The sequence below is a fragment of the Heteronotia binoei genome, chromosome 15, assembly GCF_032191835.1.
Source record: "Heteronotia binoei isolate CCM8104 ecotype False Entrance Well chromosome 15, APGP_CSIRO_Hbin_v1, whole genome shotgun sequence".
Taxonomy (NCBI): domain Eukaryota; kingdom Metazoa; phylum Chordata; class Lepidosauria; order Squamata; family Gekkonidae; genus Heteronotia; species Heteronotia binoei.
In genome coordinates this window covers 23,639,306-23,658,893 of record NC_083237.1, presented here as the reverse complement: position 1 = coordinate 23,658,893, position 19,588 = coordinate 23,639,306, and the positions used below count along the sequence as shown (strand labels likewise).

Sequence of the window (19,588 nt, the reverse complement as noted above, 5' to 3'; positions counted from 1 at the left end):
TTCATTATATTGTATGCTGGTATACTAATTTGCTGGTCAGCCTCTACCTTATATGTATGGACTGGCAAGTTTCATTTCACTATGTCTGAGGAAGCATGTGTGCACACAAAAGCTCACACTTTACATAAAACTTTGTTAGTCCTAAAGGTGCCACTGGACTCCCACCTTGCTCTGTTTTTCTTACTGGTGGTGGAAAGTACTGTCAAGTCATGGCTGACTTACAGCAGTCCCTCAAAGGATTTTCAAGGCAAGAGACATTCAGAGGTGGCCGCCCGTTTCTCTGTAGCAACAGTGGACTTCCTTGGTGGTAAGAACATAAGAGAAGCCATGTTGGATCAGGCCAACAGCTCATCCAGTCCAACACTCTGTGTCACACAGTGGCAAAAAATTGTATATATACACACACACTGTGGCTAATAGCCACTGATGGATCTGTGCTCCATATTTTTATCTAAACCCCTCTTGAAGGTGGCTATACTTGTGGCCGCCACCACCTCCTGTGGCAGTGAATTCCACATGTTAATCACCCTTTGGGTGAAGAAGTACTTCCTTTTATCCGTTTTAACCTGTCTGCTCAGCAATTTCATCGAATGCCCACAAGTTCTTGTATTGTGAGAAAGGGAGAAAAGGACTTCTTTCTCTACTTTCTCCATCCCATGCATTATCTTGTAAACCTCTATCATGTCAGCCCGCAGTCGACGTTTCTCCAAGCTAAAGAGTCCCAAGCGTTTCAACCTTTCTTCATAGGGAAAGTGCTCCAGCCCTTTAATCATTCTAGTTGCCCTTTTCTGGACTTTCTCCAATGCTATAATATCCTTTTTGAGGTGCGACGACCAGAACTGCACACAGTACTCCAAATGAGACCGCACCATCGATTTATACAGGGGCATTATGATACTGGCTGATTTGTTTTCAATTCCCTTCCTAATAATTCCCAGCATGGCGTTGGCCTTTTTATTGCAAACGCACACTGTCTTGTCTTGACTGTCTCCCACCCAAGTCCTAACCAATGTTCCCTCTAAGCTGCAGAGTCTTTGTGAGCAAAAATTCTATTTTGTGAGCTACTGGCATGAGAGTTGTGAGCTATTGCATAAATTATTGTGCTCTGGGGTCATCCTTCCTGAGCTAAGATAAAAATGTGTGAGCTGGAGGCTAAAAATCTGTGAGCTAGCTCATGCTAACTCAGCCTAACCAGGTCCAATACTTCTTGGATTCCAAGATCTGATGAGATCAGGCTAACATGGGCCATTGTTATTACCACAAGATGATATTGTGGCCACAGAATTAGAATGTTGTTGAACTAGACAAATTCACTAAGGGATGACAGATCACAAAAACAGAACAGAACATCCACTTTCAGAGGCAGTCGACCTTTCTTTGACGCTGAAGCCAAACAACTGGAAGCTCCGATTGTGAGCTTTCTAGGAGCAGCAGGCTGACTGCTGTTGAGAGACAGATTGCTGGACCACCCTAGTGATCTGCACAGTCCAGTGAAGTAATTGTTGGGGGACCTCCCAAAATGCTACTTTCTGATTTCTCATATCTGAAATGGCTGATCTAATCTTCCAAAAAGAAAAAAGTCACCAACATTCTCTACACCAGCACTTGTACATGAAGGAGCTGTAGCCAAGCAACCAATGCAAACATCACAGGATCAAGTGTTATCCTTCACACTTCATTAGCTATATCTATTATGGCCATTAAACAAAGTAAGAAAGGAGGGGGGGAATCACCTATCTCACACATATACTCAGGCACCAATCCCATCCAGTATTTATGCAAATTCTGATGGGAACAAGGCCAGACAGACCATTTCTGGATGCCCCTTCTCCAGGAGCACAACTGCTACTCTGGGCCTGGCCAACCATTTTTCCCAGGTTGAGGAGCCAAGAACAAACATGTGCCGCACGGTTGCTAGGCAACTGCAATTGAAGATTGCATCCTCTGGGTTTCCTTGCCAGCTATGCTTTCATCCTCCCTCCCCCAGGCTCTGCAATACAGCCAAGCCAGGCTGCGGAGAAGCATCTTTGAAGAAGGAGGCAGAAAGAGAGTGAGGAAGTGGTACTGGTATAGCAAGGAAAGGTGCACATTGAAGCAGCAGCTGCAGGGCCATGTCAGTGGATGGAGGGATCGGAAAACACTTCTGAAGATCTGCTCAGGGTGCTCTGTAGCCAAGGGCAGCCCTGAAAAAGGAACGCTTTTTCTTAACTAAGTAGAGCCTGGAACACGTGGTGCAGCAGGTGTGGTTGCTTCTAAGTGATGACGCCAGGTAATGTCAGGTATGCAGTAACAACTGAGTCAAAAGAATGCTTGCATGAACCCATACTGTCATTTACGAGAGAGAAAGAGACTGATAAACCAGAGGATAGGTTAGCTTCAATGGAAAGATCTTTTTCAAAATCGCTCACACACACACACAGAGACAAACTCCCACAAACCTCCAGTCCGCAAATCTAGATGCAGAAATTCTCCCATTTTTTTTAAAAAAGACAATGTAACAAGCAAACTCGGAGAGCTCACAAGGGAAGAATGTTGCCTTCACAGAATCAGAGTTGGAAGATACCAAAGAGGTTATCTACTCCCTCCTCCACAATGTAGGAATGCACAATTACAGTATTGGGCAAAACAAGATGCTGGATTGCATGGTTCTGAGGTATGACGCAGCAAAGTTCTTCCGATACCCTCTTCCACAGGCTGTAGAAATCCCAATCATTAATTCTCTGAATCATGAGCCGTCACTCTTTCCCAATCAGACGGCTGCTGATGAAAACGATCTTATCTTAACCACTAACTAACCCCAGTCAGCTAATATCGTTTACAAACTGGGGTGGGGGGGGGGAGATTCATCCCACCTCTTGTTTACATTTTAGGAACGAGAAATGCTGTCTTGTAAAAGGTGAGCCAAGGCACTGGAAATATGCCTGAGGTGGAGATCGGGCTGTTAATGTCCTTGGAGAAGGAATGCAATCTAGTACTTTAGGGCTAGAACAACCAAGAGCTGGACTGTTTGGTGCCAAGATAAGTGCTCTTTACCCTCAGAGAGTCAACACTATAAAGTGTGCAGATTAACAGGAGGAGAGGGGAGGGGAAGGGAAGGGAAGGAAGCATGGCTTGCTGTGTGTGCACGCATAGTCACTCAGGTAAATGAACAGGTGCAAGGAAAAGATCGGGAAGGTCCTGCCAGGCCAGGGGGTGGGGCAAGTGTCTGTCCTACTCCCTTCCACACCCCATATTTCTTCCTGCTCCTGTGCCTCAAATTCACATAAGCTTGCTTAGCCAGCCTCATTTGGACACAATGGCTTGTCGGCTTTCCTGAGCCATCTCCAGTGGCATCTAAGAACCCAGGAATGCAAGAATTCCAGGTTACTGGATTCAACCCATCTTCTCTCAGAAAACCTAACTATTGCCATGTCTTCTTCTTTTTGCCATAACCAATGAGCACAGCTCATCCTCCAGAGAACCAAGGTACCCTGGCTCCTGCTGTCTCTAACCTGTTCTAACCCCCTGGAGTCCTGGCTGCCTTCCACCATGACTTCCCACCTGCTCCTCTTCGGCCTGCCTGCCTTGGGGATCTATGCCCTGACCTCTCACTGCCTGCGAAAGAGACCCTACCTGCTGCACAGGCCGCGCAAGTTTCCCATTCGATGCCGGCACGTATCCCACCGCGGAGGTGAGTTCAGCTGGGACAAGCGAGCATTTGACTGGGGTGGAAGGGCATCTAGGGAGATTGGGAAGGAAGCGTGTGTGTGTGTGTGTGGGTGCTCTAATTCAGAGATTAAAATAAAGACCATAATCAGAGACCGTAATCAGGAGAAGAAAGCAGTCCTGGATTCCAGTAGCCACTCGTCCCCCCCGATGACTTGTTGCTGTCAGGCGATTTTTAATATCTTTTTTTCTGCTCCTGTGCTCAGACTTGTATTACTACATTCCTAGAATCGAAAGCTGGAGCCCTCAGTAGGGCTAAGGTGGGGAAGTGGGTGAATTTACACTGAAATGAGATATACAGTGCCTCCTGGTTTCCTCCCCAGGCAGTGGCGAGCGGATTGAGAACACTTTGGAAGCCTTCAGCCAGTGAGTGATGCTCCCCCAGCTCCCCTTGTATTATTGTGGCTGTCCAGCCTCTCCCTGACTCTCCTCTCCACCTTCCTAGTGCTCACAGCCAGGGAACAAATCTACTGGAAATTGACTGCCACTTGACAAGGGACGGGGTTGTAGTTGTGTCCCATGATGACAATCTGGAACGCGAGACAGGACACAACATCAAGATCAGCGAGACGAACTATGAGGTGAGCACCCAAGAGTTCTGGCTCCCCATTAGCCTCTGCCTTTAGTTCCCTCCAGCCCAATCAATGAACCTTGCTCCTATCTGTGCGCATACCCCAATTCTATCCTAATCCACCCTTCCATATAAGAGAATGCAAGTGTCCTGGCTCCATAACTGTCAACCAAATTGTATTCCTCTAGGATCTGCCTCCTTATAAGGACCGTCTGGAAGTGACCTTCTCACCAGGTAAGCAGGGCTGAGAGATTTCTTGATGAGGGCACTGTAGAGGACAGCGTAGTCTTTGGCAGCTACTGGCCAAGCATTCCTTAGTTAGAATGATTGTAGGTTATAATCCAAGACAGGTTGCTGTTGGAACGAAAGATGGTCTTCTAAGGGCTGGAAATTGATCTCCAGAGTAACTAGCAATTGGGAAGACACTGGAACAGAAGCAGAAAGAGAACAATCTAATGCAGGGGTGTCGAACTCATTTGTTATGAGGGCCAGATCTGACATAAATGAAACCTTTAGGGGTAGGGTTGCCAAGTCCAATTAAAGAAAAATCTGGGGACTTTGGGGGCGGAGCCAGGAGACTTTGGGGGTGGAGCCAGGAACAAGGGTGTGACAAGCATAATTGAACTCCAAGGGAGTTCTGGCCATCGCATTTAAAGGGGCAGCACACCTTTTCAAATGCCTTTCTTCCATAGGAAATAATTAAGGATAGGGGCACCATCTTTTGGGGCTCATAGAATTGGACCCTCTGGTCCAATCGTTTTGAAACTTGGGGGGTATTTTGGGGAGAGGCACTAGATGCTATACTAAAAATCTGGTGCCTCTACCTCAAAAAATAGCCCCCCCAGGGCCCCCAATACCCACGGATCAATTCCCTATTATTCCCTATGGGAATCATTCTCCATAGGGAATAATAGAGTGCCCAGTAGACATTTCCCTCCCCCCCACACACTTTCTAAAGGGAGGGAGGGCCTCCACACCAGGGAATCCCCCTCCCTCTCTCACACACACACAAATACTTACTTGGTCTTCTTCCGGAGAACTGTGCCTGCTGAGAAAACGAAAGCAAAAAAGGGAGGGGCCGTTCTCCGAAGCCCTTCCTGTTTCCTCCTTCCTGCCCAGCCTTAAAGGGACAGGGATTTTACAAACTGCTCAGGAGCTCTACAACAGGAGCTCTATAGGTATGTTCTCCCCCCCTCCACCCCCCCCCCCCCGCTTCTCAATTTTTGAAGACCGGGAGATTAAGCTGGGAACCCAGAAGTCTCCCGCTAAAGCGGGGGGATTGGGAACCCTATTTAGGGGCCGGGCCATGTCGGGTTGGGCCGAGCCACGTCGTGTCAGGCCATGTGTGTACTAGGGTTGCCAATCCCCAGGTGGGGGCAGGGGATCCCCCGGTTTGGAGACCCTCCCCCCGCTTCAGGGTCATCAGAAAGAGGGGGGAGGGGAGGGAAATGTCTGCTGGGAACTCTGTTATTCCCTATGGAGATTTATTCCCATAGAAAATCATGGAGAATTGATCTGCGGGTATCTGGGGCTCTGGGGGGGATGTTTTTTTGAGGTAGAGGCACCAAATTTTCAGTACAGCATCTAGTGCCTCTCCCCAAAATATCCCCCAAGTTTCAAAATGATTGGACCAGGGGGTCCAATTCTATAAGCCCCAAAAGAAGGTGCCCCTATCCTTCATTATTTCCTATAAAAGGAAGGCACTGAAAAGGTGTGCCGTCCCTTTAAATGTGATGGCCAGAACTCCCTTTGGAGTTCAATTATGCTTGTCACAGCCTTGATCTTGGCTCCACCCCAATGTCTCCTGGCTCCACCCCCAAAGTCCTCAGATATTTCTTAAATTGGACTTGGCAACCCAAGTGTGTACCTATTTAAGATTAGGTAGCAGAGACATAAATTTTATAAAGAACACAGACAAACACAAATATATACATTTTAAAAACCTTAAAACATGCTTACAACATAAGCACTCATTGATCTTTAGGATGCCTTCTTTGTATTTCTCCCGTGAGATCCAGGGAACTGGGCAAAGGAAGCTCTGGCTCTTTCCTTCCTTCCCGGGGGGGGGGGGGAGGAGTCTCAGCCAATGGAGAAAACAGAGGTTTTGCTCTGTAGCTCCTGTGCAATTGAGCAAGCCTAGCAAAGCAAGCTGTGATGCAGAAGGAAGCAAGAGAGAGGGAGAAGGAAGCAGATGACAGCCAATCGCTCGGGGGCCTGATTCGGCCCCCTATCTGCATGTTCGACACTCCTGATCTAATGGTACCTGAAAGACCAACACATTTACTACAACAAAAGCTTTGTGGTCTTGAACCTACTTTACATAACGAGCAAGCGAACTTAAAGTTTCTAATCAAACACAGCTGAATTTGAGGGGTTCAGCCTCTGTATGGCTTGCCAGGACTGCCTTTTGCGGACCTTACAGGAGCTGCTGCTTCACCTCCACTGGCGTTCTGTTTGTCAATTTGTAAACAGATAAATTATACAGATGCTAAATCTCTGGTGTCCTCTTTTATCCAAAGAAACATGTCTGATAGGGTTGCTCCCATAACGTCTCACTGTCCAGGAAAGACAGAAACAACAGATATGAATTTTTGGTGGGATTACAGCCCAGCAAAGAAAGTGCTAGTCCTCTTTAAACCACCTTGCTCTTCCCTCCCCTCCAGGCCGCTATTCCCATGGCTCAGATCGCCATATTCCACGCTTGGAGGAAGTTTTTCAGAAATTCCCTGACTTACCTATCAATATAGAAATTAAGCAGGATAATGATGAACTCATACAAAAGGTAAGGTACACAGGTGGTCAAGCATCTACCTTCCCGCATCTCCACCCTAGTCACATGTTGTCAGACCCCTTCCCTCCTCTTCCTACCTATAGGACAGAAACACATTTGCCTCACTTCTTGCAACGGCTTCAGTTCACCTAGCCAAGATCAGCTTCATGAACATTCACCATCTCTGCCTCTCCCACCTCTATAATTCAGTGGCATTTGTGAGTCTGCAGAGACTTAAAGAGATGCACATTAGTGTTTCCCCCCTCCCCACATCCACACCCTCAGCCTGGTTTCATTTCTAAATCCCTTTCCAGGTTTCTCATACCTCATTCACTTGGGGAAACTCCCATTCTTTGGAAAACACATTACTCAGTAGCAAATTCCAGGCCTTAGCCATCTAAAGTTCCCATGTTCTATGAGATTCCCATGTTCTATTAGAGGAAAGCTAGCAAACTGTGGGGAAGGGGACAGTGATCAGGAGCTTGTAAAATGTCAGGAAAAATAATAAATCTTCTCCCAAGAAACATGAGTCTTTGCAATCAGAGTCAGGTAAGCAGAACTTGCTTGTCTGAAGGGTCCTGCTATGTGAGATAGTTTGCATTGGCATATGCTGCAAAAATCTAGCTTGGCCCATGAAGTGGTGACTATCTTTTTGAATCCTTCAGGTAACAAAATGTTCCCTTTGTTTCCAACAGTTAGGCAATTTTGGCAAGTCTACACTTCTTCTGAGAAATAAACAGCTGTCTATACCCTTCCTCTTATGTGCTCTGCCCTTCCATACAGGTAGCAGATCTCATCCGCCAATATGATCGGTCCCACATCAGCATCTGGGCTTCCTTTGAAGAGGAAGTGTTGAAGAAATGCTGCGCAGCTGTATGTAGTCATGATCCTTTGGCACTTTCATTGCTGTTGTCTCTCACCATGAAAATGTCTTTTCTTACTAGACTAAGCGTCTAACTGGAGAAGAGCATGCAGGGCTTTCAAATATATACAGGACTCTCCATCCCGCTGAAAATATTAGATAAAAGTACTTCACTAAAATATAGATCATGTCCAAGTGGCAGCTTCGTGTCCTTTTGGCTGCCAAACAGTGGCGGACTGGCCAGAGTGTCAGCTTGCCGGATGGCAAGTGGCCCCTGATGAAGTGGGCCCCCTTTAACATTTTTAACATATTGTCGAATGTTTATGTCCTTTTAGTAGCTTGAAAATATAATAGAAGTTTCAATATTATTACTGTAATGCAACTAAAATGTATGTTGCATTTAGGTTGGCAGCCTCCAGGTGGGGCCTGGGGATCTCCTGCTTTGCAGCTGATCTCCAGCTGGCAGAGATCAGCTCCCCTGGAGAAAATGCAATCTGCATTTACATTTAGTATCTACTGTATACTGCCAGTAATATGTACAATATATGTACACTGTAATTACTAAAATATATATATATTTATTTCATAAAAGTTCTAATTGTACCTTTTCCCCCACTTACGTATTTTTTTTTAAAAAAATATTATTTCTTACAAAAATTAAATGATAGCTTTATAGTTGTGGAGGGGCCCCTATGTCTCCTGGCAACCAATATTTTTAGACCCAGTCCACCACTGCTGCCAAATGGTATAGCCCAGACACAAATGGTGTAGCCCAGTTTGCATTGGCATATGCTGCAAAAATCTAGCTTGTTCCAAAGCGTAGTGACTCCAGAGATCATTATCTTTTTGAATCCTTTAGGCAACAAAATGTAATATAGGCCAAACACTCTAGAACAGAAGTTTCCAGTGTTCTGGAGTACAAGCATATTAGGCTACACCCCCAGCATCACCATTGTTTCACACAGGACTTTTGTATAGAAAAAGCCCAGCAGGAACATATTTGCATATTAGGCCAAACCCTCTGACACCAAGCCAGCCAGAACTGCATTCCTGCTCAAAAAAAGCCCTGAGAACATGTACCTCTTTTTAACATTTTTTGTGGACCTCCCCATGATAGTAGTTGTACTTTTAGAATCTGTGGACTGTGAAATTACATAAAGGCAAAAAAAGATGCAAATGACCATGCTCAGTGCGCATATGGATTCACAGATATCTTGCAGTTACTCCATTCCCCCACTGGGGAACCTGGCCCCTCGGCTGGAAACTGCTGTACTAGAACAAGTTCAAAACTTGTTAAAAGCTGTCATGGTCCTTGACCAAGAAATTTGGAAATTGTTGTTCTGTGAAAGGGCCAGGCATCCCAAACAGAGTACTGTTAAGTACCCACGTAGCATTACAATTTCTGCATACCTTTGAGAGAAGAGGTAACGGTAACAGATTTAAATCTATATGGCATAGGATTGCCAAATCCAGTTCAAGAAATATCTGGGAACTTTGGGGGTGGAGTCAGGAGACTTTGGGGGTGGAGCCAGGAGCAAGGTTGTGACAAGCATAATTGAACTCCTAAGGGAGTTCTGGCCATCACATTTAAAGTGACTGCACACCTTTTAAATGCCTTCCCTCCATTGGAAATAATGAAGGAGAGGGCACCTTCTTTTGGGGCTCATAGAATTGGATCCCCTGGTCCAATCCTTTTGAAACCTGGGGGTGTATTGAGGAGAGACATTGGAGGCTATGCTGAACATTTGAAGATGAAGAAGATGATGATATTGGATTTATATCCCGCCCTCCACTCCGAAGAGTCTCAGAGTGGCTCACAATCTCCTTTACCTTCCTCCCCCACAACAGGCACCCTGTGAGGTGGGTGGGGCTGGAGAGGGCTCTAACAGCAGCTGCCCTTTCAAGGACAACTTCTGCCAGGGCTATGGCTGACCCAAGGCCATGCTAGCAGGTGCAAATGGAGGAGTGGGGAATCAAACCCGGTTCTCCCAGATAAGAGTCCGCACACTTAGCCACTACACCAAACCGGCTCTCTGTTTGGTGCCTCTACCTTAAAAAAACAGCCCCCCTGAGCCCCAGATACCTGTGGATCAATTCTCTATTATTCCCTATGGGAATTATTCTCCATAGGGTATGATGCAGTGCCTAGCAGACATTTCCCTCCTTTCTGATGACTCTGAAGCTGGGGGAGGGCCTCCAAACTGGGGGATCCCCTGCCACCAACTGGGGATTGGCAGCCCTAGCTATGGCATACCTTAAATTTTACTGATGTGCCCCAAAGAAAAGGGAACTCTTATTCTGGGACATAATATAAACTATTTAGGCTGTCCCTGAAAACTTGTGAGCTACAGGGACCAGCAAGGGTGATCAAGTCCTGTCACTCACTTCTTCTGAATTATGAGCTCTAAAGATTCCACATCCTCAGAGTAGATGCTGGTGGGGAAAAAATATTTTCTCCTCTTTTCTCATCTTCTAGAACAAAGAGATGCCTTATATCTTCTCGGTCAGACGTGGCATCATGATCCTCCTCCTCTACTATGTGGGGCTTCTGCCTTTCATACCACTGAAAGAATCTTTCCTCGAGTTTTTCCTGCCCTCCATCATGAACAGGTGATAGCAGCTGAGCTGAGCGGGGCTGGGCAGAGGGAGAAGAGAAATATAAGGGCTCTTGAAGATAAGGATTAGCAACTAGAAGGCTAAGGGCAAAATCTGATTTCATTTATTAACCAGAGCCAAGAAGGAGGGTGTAATGGCTGTGTATTAATGGTATTAATGGCTGTGGCAAACAGAATTTGTAGGAGGTTTGCTGTGTCCTGGACCAGGCCTGTGACACTTCGGGAAGTGGTAAGGGGCTGGTCCACCACCCTAAAAATAAATTAAAACAACAACACAGAAGCGAGTCTAATGAAGAGGGCTTAATTTTCCACCAGACAGAGAGAACATTGGTCTTAGGATGTTGGTTGACAGTAGTGTCTTTGTATAGGAAACAGGACTTGGTAAGATAGGGTAAAATTGTTATTGAGAGAGGGCCTAATCAACAAAGAGGATCAGACCCTGAGAACTAAGATTCTGCTGCCTGACAGAATGCACCAAGAACATGCTAGGCAGTACAAGAAATGAACTTGGCAGTGTCCCCACCAGAATCCTTACAATTTAAGGCTTCAGGTGGGTAGCCATGTTGGTCTGCGGTAGGAGCAGGATTCAAATCCCTGTAGCACCTTAAGACCAGCAAAATTTCCAGGGAATAAGCTTTCCAGAATCAAAGCTCCTTTTTCCAGAATTTAAGGCCAAAGTATAAGTGGCATCAATGTTTTTTTCTTCACTAGTAGCTTTGGAAAGGGAGGTTAAATCCAGGGACACTGCTGCAACCAAAACTGGAGTCTCCCTGCTGCTGCTTTTAAATGAAGAGGGAAGGGGAGACCAAATGATGGGTTTCCTGTGTGTTCTGCCTGTTTCAGGCCTCACTAAGGTGCTAAAGCCTGTTTCTGAGTTGTAGCAGCCAGGCTGCATGGGATGAAATGCTCCTCTATATAAGAAAAATGTCTCCGCTTTGAAAAGCAGCCTGCCAGGAAGAGGGGTTCTCTCCAATCTTTTCTACTTAGAGGGCATTTATTCTGTATAGTGAAAAATTCAAGCATGCATGACCATAACCTGAATTTTGAAATGGTATAGCCCAGACACAAGTTTAACAGCTTAATAATAATAATAATAATAATAAAATTTTATTTATATCCCTCCCTCCCCGCCTAGGCAGGCTCAGGGCGGCTAACAACATATCCATACAATAGTTATACAAAACTTTTAAAATCACCATTAGTCTTAAAAACCATTCTAATTTGCATTTAACAATAAATTAACAATAACAGTAGGCATTTCTGGTGCTATTCTGTCAGTTAACATGATGGCGAAAGTCACTTAGGCGAAAGTCATTATTGAAAATGAGACCCAGGTTAACTGGACAGGCAAGACCTTTTGTTTTTTTAGCATCTCTGAGTTGTTCCTCCAGTGTTTTCCCCAACCCCTTCTTCTCACCCTCCATATGTATGAAGTTTTATCAAGTTTAACTGTAAGGGGAAAGAGTATAAAAGCAGAGTAAAATTAATTTAAAAGTTGTGATTGCAGAGGAACAGGAGGAAAGACATGTATTGTGAATCTTGACTTTGTTGAGAGGAGTGAGGGGTCCAGTTGTTTAAAGGGGAGAAAGGCAGGGAAACAGCATTTCTTAATGGTCATTTAACCCCTCCCCCCTTTTTTAAACCCACAGGACTTATTTTCCAGTGGAAAAGGGCTACTGTGGAGCATTGCTGGCTAAATTTACCCACAGGTGAGTGATGGCATGCAATATTTTACCTGCTCAGTTTAACTCTGCTATTTTCCAAAACTTTATTTCCTCCCATTCCCACTGATCTTCCATGCACCTCTATGGTTTTATCTTTTAAAGCCATCTGTGTATCACATTTCTATGATTCTATCCCACTGTTCTTCCCAGAAACTGAGGGCAACCTACAATGTCCTTTCCACCACCTTTTAACATTCTGATATAGGCTAAACTGAGTGACTTGACCAAAGTCACCCAGAAAGCTTTATGGCTCCTGGGGGTGGGGGGCAGTATTTGAACCCAAGTCTTTCCATTCCCAGGGCCGGATCTAGAGGGGGAGCAGAGGGGGGTGCTTGCCCCGGGTGCCACCAGAGGGGGGTGCCAAATTGGGTATGGAGTCCATTCTATTCTATGGGCCCATAAGAGGGCACCATTTTTTAATTTTGCCCCCCCCCCCGCCTCAAAAAACATGTAGATCCGGTCCTGTCCATTCCTGGTCTAGTACTAACCACTACACCTCCTTGGTTCTCTCGTTGGCTGGTCTCCAAGGCAAACAGGGCAGGGCTGTAGAAGCTGACTGCCTCCTCTTACTAAACCCTTGGCATTCTTTCTGTTCTCCTTCACACAGGGTGACCATGAGGAAAAAGCTTTTTAAACATCTTGAAGACAGAGGGATACAGGTAAGTGGGGTGGGGTAGTAAGCTGGAGTCAGGATTGCAGAACTACCTCTGAGAGCTTGGCAAGCCTGACAAAAACATTTTATAGCAAAATCTCCCTGAATCCTGGTGTTAAATATCATTCTATTTGTTATACCTGTGTAATTCCCATCTTTCCTCCATGGGACACAAGGGCATACCCAATCTTGTCTGATCTTGGAAGCTAGGGCTTTTTTTGAACAGGAACAGACAGGAACACAGTTCCAGCTGGCTTGGCATCAGGGGGTATGGCCTAATATGTAAATCAGCTCCTGCTGGACTTTTTCTTCAAAAAAGCCCTGTGTGCAACAGTGGTGATGTCAGGGGTTGTGGCCTAAAATGCAAATGAGTTCCTGCTGGGCTTTTTCTGCAAAAAAAAGCCCTGGTTAGTATTTAGATGGGAGACCACCAAGGAAGTCCAAGGACTCTAGAAAGAGGCAGGCAATGGCAAAACACCTCTGTTCATCTCTTGCCTTGAAAACCACAAGAGGGGTCACCATAAGTTGCTTATGACTTGAATAGTACTTTCCTCCACCCAAGAAGCACTGCTGTCTATACTTGTGACAACCCTGAGAAGCACACTGTGGCTTTCCACACCCAACAGGCTTCATAACTGTCACCATTCTAGGGTCAGAATGTTTACTTGTACATTCTTGTCACCTACCACAGCCTCTAGACAGGGACCAGATTTAAATTCGTAGATTAGCATCCTCATCAAGCAGGAGTCCAGTGCAGCCTTAAAGATGAGCAGAATTTATTCCAGTGTAAGCTTTTGAAAAATTATCAAATAATTAAAAGTTTCCCTATCATTTGTGTGTGCACAAAATAAAACTTTTCTAAAATTTGGTACTTTGGACTGGGAGAGAATTTCTGGATTAACTTGCCCATGAACAACCTACTCATGCTCAGCACCATGTAACAGACCTACTCTACAGAGATCTCTGTGTTTCTCTGACCCAGTTGGCTTTGCTGTCCATACTCAACACTCTTGGGCCCTAAAGAAACAGCCATGCTCATTCGCTTGCCAGCACCTGGAGAAGCTGGGTTTTTTTTATGATTGGCTGCTCCAGTTCAGTCTAGTCATTCTGTGTGTGTGTTTGAGTGTGTTTTTGCAAGAAAATATCAGGAACCCCACCTCTCTTTCCTCCATCTATGTCACTGTTTGGGGGTTTAAAAGTGGCTGGCTCATGGGATAGTCAATACAGAAATTATCTCCCAAAGAACCAAATTTTAGCAAAAATGTTATTCAGTGCACAAACGAATAAGGATATCTACAAATAGAGATCTACATGGAATTTTTTTTAATGGAAAACATAGTTTCTAGCTGATTAGACACTTATAATTCTCAGAGCATCTCCCAGGCCTGGAAGACAGAACAGCCTTCCTCACGTCCAACATCTGGTTCTGGCAAAAGATTACAAAACCTTGCTTTTTTTTTTCCTGCCTCAAAATTCTAGAGGTTCAAAATTACCAAAGATGCTTTGACCAATAAACCTTTTCCTTAGGATCTTACAGTGTTTTGCATGCAGCCACCATATGGTGGGGTGCACAAAGCACAGTGGAAGGTGCAAAGAGGAGAGGTGTCAAATTAGGGAAAGGCTTCACTGATCCCACCCCCAGCAGTGACAGGAAACTGGGATGGATGGATGGATGGATGGATGGATGGATGGATGGATGGATGGATGGATGGATGGATGGATGGATGGTCAAGGCAAGAAATCTGTATGCTGATTCTCTTCCTGCCATGTGGAGTTCATCTGTAGAGCACATATCTGTACAGTGTTCAAAGAACTTCACTCCCCCGTCCCAATAATCTTTCAGCAATGCTTTAAAATAGGTCAGTATTATTATACCCACATTGCTGATGGAGACTCAAGACATAGAGACAGGAGTGTGCCTAAGGCTACATGTTATCTGATCCTGCATGAGCTTACTCAGAAGTCTACCTTACTGAGTTTAACGGTATTTACAGCAAGCATATAGGGCACTGAAGCCTTAATTAATGTATGACTTAGATTAAATTTGAACCACGGACTTCCTGCCTCAAAATTCACACTATTTGTATGAAAACAGTGTGCTCCTCTAGGAGCAGTTGCAGATTCTTCTGCTCAGAGAGAAGCTGCACTTGTCCCTGCTCCTCTCACTCCTCTGCTGCCACATACCTGACACAAATTCCTCATGAATTTCTGCCCACCCCTTGCCAGTGGGGTGTAGTGGTTAGGAGCGTCATACTATAATCTGGAGAACCAGGTTTGATTCCCCATTTTTCCCACATGCAGCCAGCTAGGCGACCTTGGGCCAGTCACAAGTTCTCTCAGAGCTGTTCTCTCAGAGCTCTCTCACCCCCACCTACCTCACAAGCAGTGTTCCCTCTAGGATGAGTTAGTGTGGGCAAGCTCACAGATTTTTTAGCCTCCAGCTCACACATTTTTATCTTAGCTCAGGAAGGAGGACCCCAGAGCACACTAATTTATGCAGTAGCTCCCAGCTTTAATGCCAGTAGCTCACAAAGTAGAATTTTTGCTCACAAGACTCTGCAGCTTAGAGGGAACATTGCTCACAGGGTGTCTGTTGCGGGGAAGGGAAGATTGTTAAGCCGCTCTGAGTCCCTGAGTGAAGTTAGGGTATAAAACCAACTCCTCCTCTTCTTCTTTGAGGCATTGATTTTTATTTTATTTTATTTTTAAAAAAATTCCTTTCCAACAAGTTCCCTATAGCCCAGGTCAGCCCAATCTCATCAGATCTCAGAAGCTAAGCTGGCTCCGCCCTTGGTTAGTATTTGGATGAGAGACCACCAAGGAAGTCCAAGGCCAATATATAGAAGGAGGCAATGGCCAACCACCTCTGAATGTTTTTTGCCCTGAAAGCTTTACCACATTGCTATAAGTCAGCTGTGACTTGATGGCCAAAAAAAAAAAAAATGCCTGCCATGTTCTACCAGTTTTAATATTTATTCAGCATTTTTGTTTTGTTATTTAAACCTCTCCCTTGTTTTGTTTTTGTAACTTGAACATAAGAAGAGCTCTGCTTGATCAGACCAATAGTCCATCTAGTCCAGCATCCTGCCTCACAACACGGCACAGAGGCTGAGGCCTTCCTCTGATGTTGCCTCCTGGTTCTGCGATTCAGAGGCTTAGTGAAGTGTGTTCTGGGCAAGGGTGAGGAAAGTGTCTTGTTACAAGGGCCAGCCAACCAGCCAGTACTCTGCATAGTCAGATTGGAGGTGGGAGGGAAATACTTTGTGATTGTCACAAAGGCCAGCCTACCAGCACAGCCTGCTTCCCCTAGAAACAGGAAAACAAATTTATTTGTTCTTGGGATCAATCTACTTGCTTCCACACAACAGGCAGGGTAATGGTATTGTGGGCTTCCTGCTTGTGGGCTTCCTAGAGGTTGACCACTGTGTGAACAGAATGCTGGATTAGATGGGCCTTTGGTATGATCCAGCGGAGCTCTTCTTACATTCTTATGTTTAACAGTTCTCTCTGTGTAGCTTTCTCTGCATTAGTAGTGATGCATCCAAATAGCAGTTTTCCTAACACATTCCTTTATACAGCTTCCCTATAGCCACCTCCCCAAGCCACCAGAAGACCTTTTAAAAACTCAGTGATTGCTCGATCATTACAGCATAGGGTTGCCAGGTCCGACTCAAGAAATATCTGGGGGCTTGGGGGGTGGCGCCAGGAGCAAGGGTGTGACAAATACGATTGATCGCTGAAGGGAGTTCTGGCAATCACATTTAAAGGGACTGCATGCCTTTTAAATGCCTTCCTTCCATTTGGAAATACTGACAGATTGGGGTGTCTTCTTTGGGGGCTCCTAGAATCGGACCCCCTGGTCCAATCCTTTTGAAACTTGGGGGATGTTTTGAGGAGAGACACTGGATGCTATACTGAAAATTTGCTTCCTCAAAAACAGCCACTCCAGAGCCCCAGATACTCAAAGGTCAATTCTCCATTATACCCTATGGAAATAGTCTCCATTTCCCCCCACCCCTGCTTTCTGATGACCCTGAAGCAGAAGGAGGGCCTCCAAACCGGGGGATCCCCTGCTCCCACCTGGGGATTTGTAAACCAAATGGGAAGGAACACAGAAGTTCTACTTTGTGAGCTACTGGCATTAAAGTTGTGAGCTCCTGCATAAATTAGTGTGCTCTGGGGCCATTTTTCCTAAGACAAAATTGTGAGAGTTGGAGGCTAAAAAACTGTGAGCTAGCTCACACTAACTCAGCTTTGAGGGAATACTGCTCACCACTCCAAATATGTGTGTTCACCCTCGCCTATTCTCAGGTGCCTGAGGCATTAGTGCAACCATTTTGTGCATGCTGATCATACTGTGACTTTTGCTCACCACCAAATGCTTTCTCTGCCTAGCAACGCTATCTCTCTGTCTGAGCACAGGGGAAAGGTTAATCAACAACGGCACATGCGTGTGACTAGCAGGAAAGCCATAAGGGGAAATTTAACTTGGGGAGAACCAGGAAAACTGTTGTTTTGAGATGTATCCTCTTTTCCATGCAGGTTCTTCTTTGGGTTCTGAATGAAGAAAAAGATTTTGAGGAAGCCTTTAAGTATGGGGTCTCTGGCGTCATGACTGATTACCCCACCAACCTCCGAAAGTATCTGGACAGCCATCCACCTCTTCTCAATGAATGATTAATTAATTGGGGAGTGGTGAGGAATCAAACATGTTTCTTACTAGACAGATTCTAGGGCTTAGGGAAGGGGGGAGACAAAATGTGAATCAAGCCCAGAAAGAAAGGAAGAAGGGAAAACCACAAAGCTAATAAACTTACTGCAGCTAACAGCATATAGTGTTTTCATTGAATGAGCAATCTAAAAGAAGAGGGTCTAGAAACTGCCTGGTCGGAGTCATATTGTAAAGCACCAATAGAACCCGCAGGAATCTAGGCTTGCACTTCACACTGCTAGTACTCATTTTACAGCATAATGAAAGCTCCTACCAATGACCAGGGAAAGTCACCTGGCAGAGGTTCTCTGTAGTCAGGGGAATTAGAATAGTAGAATCACAGAGTTGGAAGGAACCTCTGGGGCCATCTAGTCTAACCCCCTGCATAATGCAGGGAATTCACAAGTACCTCCCCTCCCCACAAACACACCCAGTGACCCCTGCTCCACACCCAAAAGATGGCAACCCCCCCCCCAACCCAAACCCTCCAGGATTCCAGACCAAACTGGCCTGGAGAAATAATGCTGCCTGACCCCAAAGTGGCAAACAGCATTTTCCTGGGCATGTAAGAAAGGGCCACAAGAACTAAGCACAGATGCAACCCTTCCCGCTCTCCTTCTCATGATCTGCTTAAGTTCACAGAATCAGCATTGCTGTCAGATGGCCATCTTGCCTCTGGTTAAAAACCTCCAAAGAAGAAGAGCCCACCACCTCCCGAGGAAGCCGGTTCCAGTGAGGAACCGCTCTGTCAGGAAGTTCTTCCTAATGTTCAGTCAAAAACTCTTCTGATTTAATTTCAACCCATTGGTTCTGGTCCGATCTTCTGGGGCATCAGAAAACAACTCTGCACCATCCTCTATATGACAGCCAGGGGGGGGGGTTTGTAGAAAAAGCCCAGCACGAACTCATTTGCATAATAGACCACACCCCTGATGTCACAATTGTTTCACACAGGGCTTTATTGTAAAAAAAGCCTAGCAGGGACTCATTTGCACATTAGGCCACACACCCTGGTGCCAAGCCAGCCGGAACTGCGTTCCTGTGCGTTCCTGCTCAAAAAAGCCCTAATGGCAGCCCTTCAAGTACTTGAAGATGGGGCTGCCCCAAGCCATTCGCGGGAGGGACAGGATATAAATCAATAGGAATAAATAAATAAATCTTCACTCCAAAATGCTTCAATTACGCATCTTCATTCAGCCCAAAGGGTAGCCCCGATAGAGCATTTCCACAAACATCAACCTAGGCAAGCATAGCAACATTTTACTCTCTCTCCCATTTTCTCGCTTATCCAATGGCAACACAGAGATTGGAACAGAAATTCCTTAATTGTGTGGGGACAGAGCCTTTCAAGGCAAACAGTGCAAACAAAATAACAAAATACACAAAGCAAGAAAACATACACAAACCCACAGTACAGTGGTTATGTTCTCAGGCAGGACTTAAGGTGAGTGGAGGAGAGGAGGAAAGTGAGCTCTTATACTGTTCTTAATGCAGTGCGAGACCAGGCAGGATTCTGTGCTTCAAGAAACAAAAACCCAGGCCTAGCAGAGCTTGACAAGCTTAGAAGCTGTTCTCTCTCTCAGAACCTGCTTTCCTGGGTCTGGTTTGCTTTTTCCTCTATGGAGGTGAGAAGGCCAACGTGTTCTCCAAGGTGGGTGTGTTGCCATTTGGTCTCCACCTTCCCTGGGTACATTCTTGGCATCATCCATGAACACCAAGTCACAAGACAGGTTTCCAAATATGCCTTCCATTTATGCTTTTTTGCACATAGTTTCCTGCACTGAGCCAGTTTGGTGTAGTGGTTTAGACTCTAATCTGGGAGAATCAAGTTTGATTCCCCATTCCTCCACAAGCAGCTGCTGGTGTTATATTGGGTCAGTCACTCACAAGTTATCTCAGATTTGTTCTCTCGAGCAGTTCTCAAAAAGTTCTCTCAGCCCCACCTACCTCACAGGGTGTCTGTTGTGGGAAGGGGAAG

General features: G+C 45.5%; 1 protein-coding gene across 2 annotated transcripts; it reads left to right on the top strand.

Moving 5' to 3' along the window:
• Positions 1–2,850: 2,850 nt before the first annotated feature.
• Positions 2,851–17,730, top strand: GDPD3 (glycerophosphodiester phosphodiesterase domain containing 3). Of its 2 annotated transcripts, none has more exons than XM_060256816.1 (11): positions 2,851–2,896; positions 3,445–3,670; positions 4,029–4,071; positions 4,151–4,286; positions 4,465–4,510; positions 6,940–7,058; positions 7,830–7,919; positions 10,385–10,518; positions 12,173–12,232; positions 12,855–12,906; positions 17,442–17,730. In XM_060256816.1, the coding sequence occupies exons 2-11, from the start codon at positions 3,529–3,531 to the stop codon at positions 17,574–17,576; spliced, it is 957 nt and encodes a 318-aa protein (XP_060112799.1). In that variant the 5' UTR covers positions 2,851–2,896; positions 3,445–3,528; the 3' UTR covers positions 17,577–17,730. The 2 variants fall into 2 exon arrangements, with proteins under 2 accessions (XP_060112799.1, XP_060112798.1); XM_060256815.1 differs by lacking the exon at positions 2,851–2,896 and adding an exon at positions 3,069–3,140.
• Positions 17,731–19,588: the final 1,858 nt, after the last annotated feature.

Bases quoted from the DNA above. Each gene is read 5' to 3' on its own strand.
- GDPD3 (XM_060256816.1), top strand. From the start codon at position 3,529: ATGACTTCCCACCTGCTCCTCTTCGGCCTGCCTGCCTTGGGGATCTAT. The intron at 4,287-4,464 runs GTGAGCACCCAA...GTATTCCTCTAG, and splicing joins TCAGCGAGACGAACTATGAG to GATCTGCCTCCTTATAAGGA. The intron at 10,519-12,172 runs GTGATAGCAGCT...TTAAACCCACAG, and splicing joins CTGCCCTCCATCATGAACAG to GACTTATTTTCCAGTGGAAA.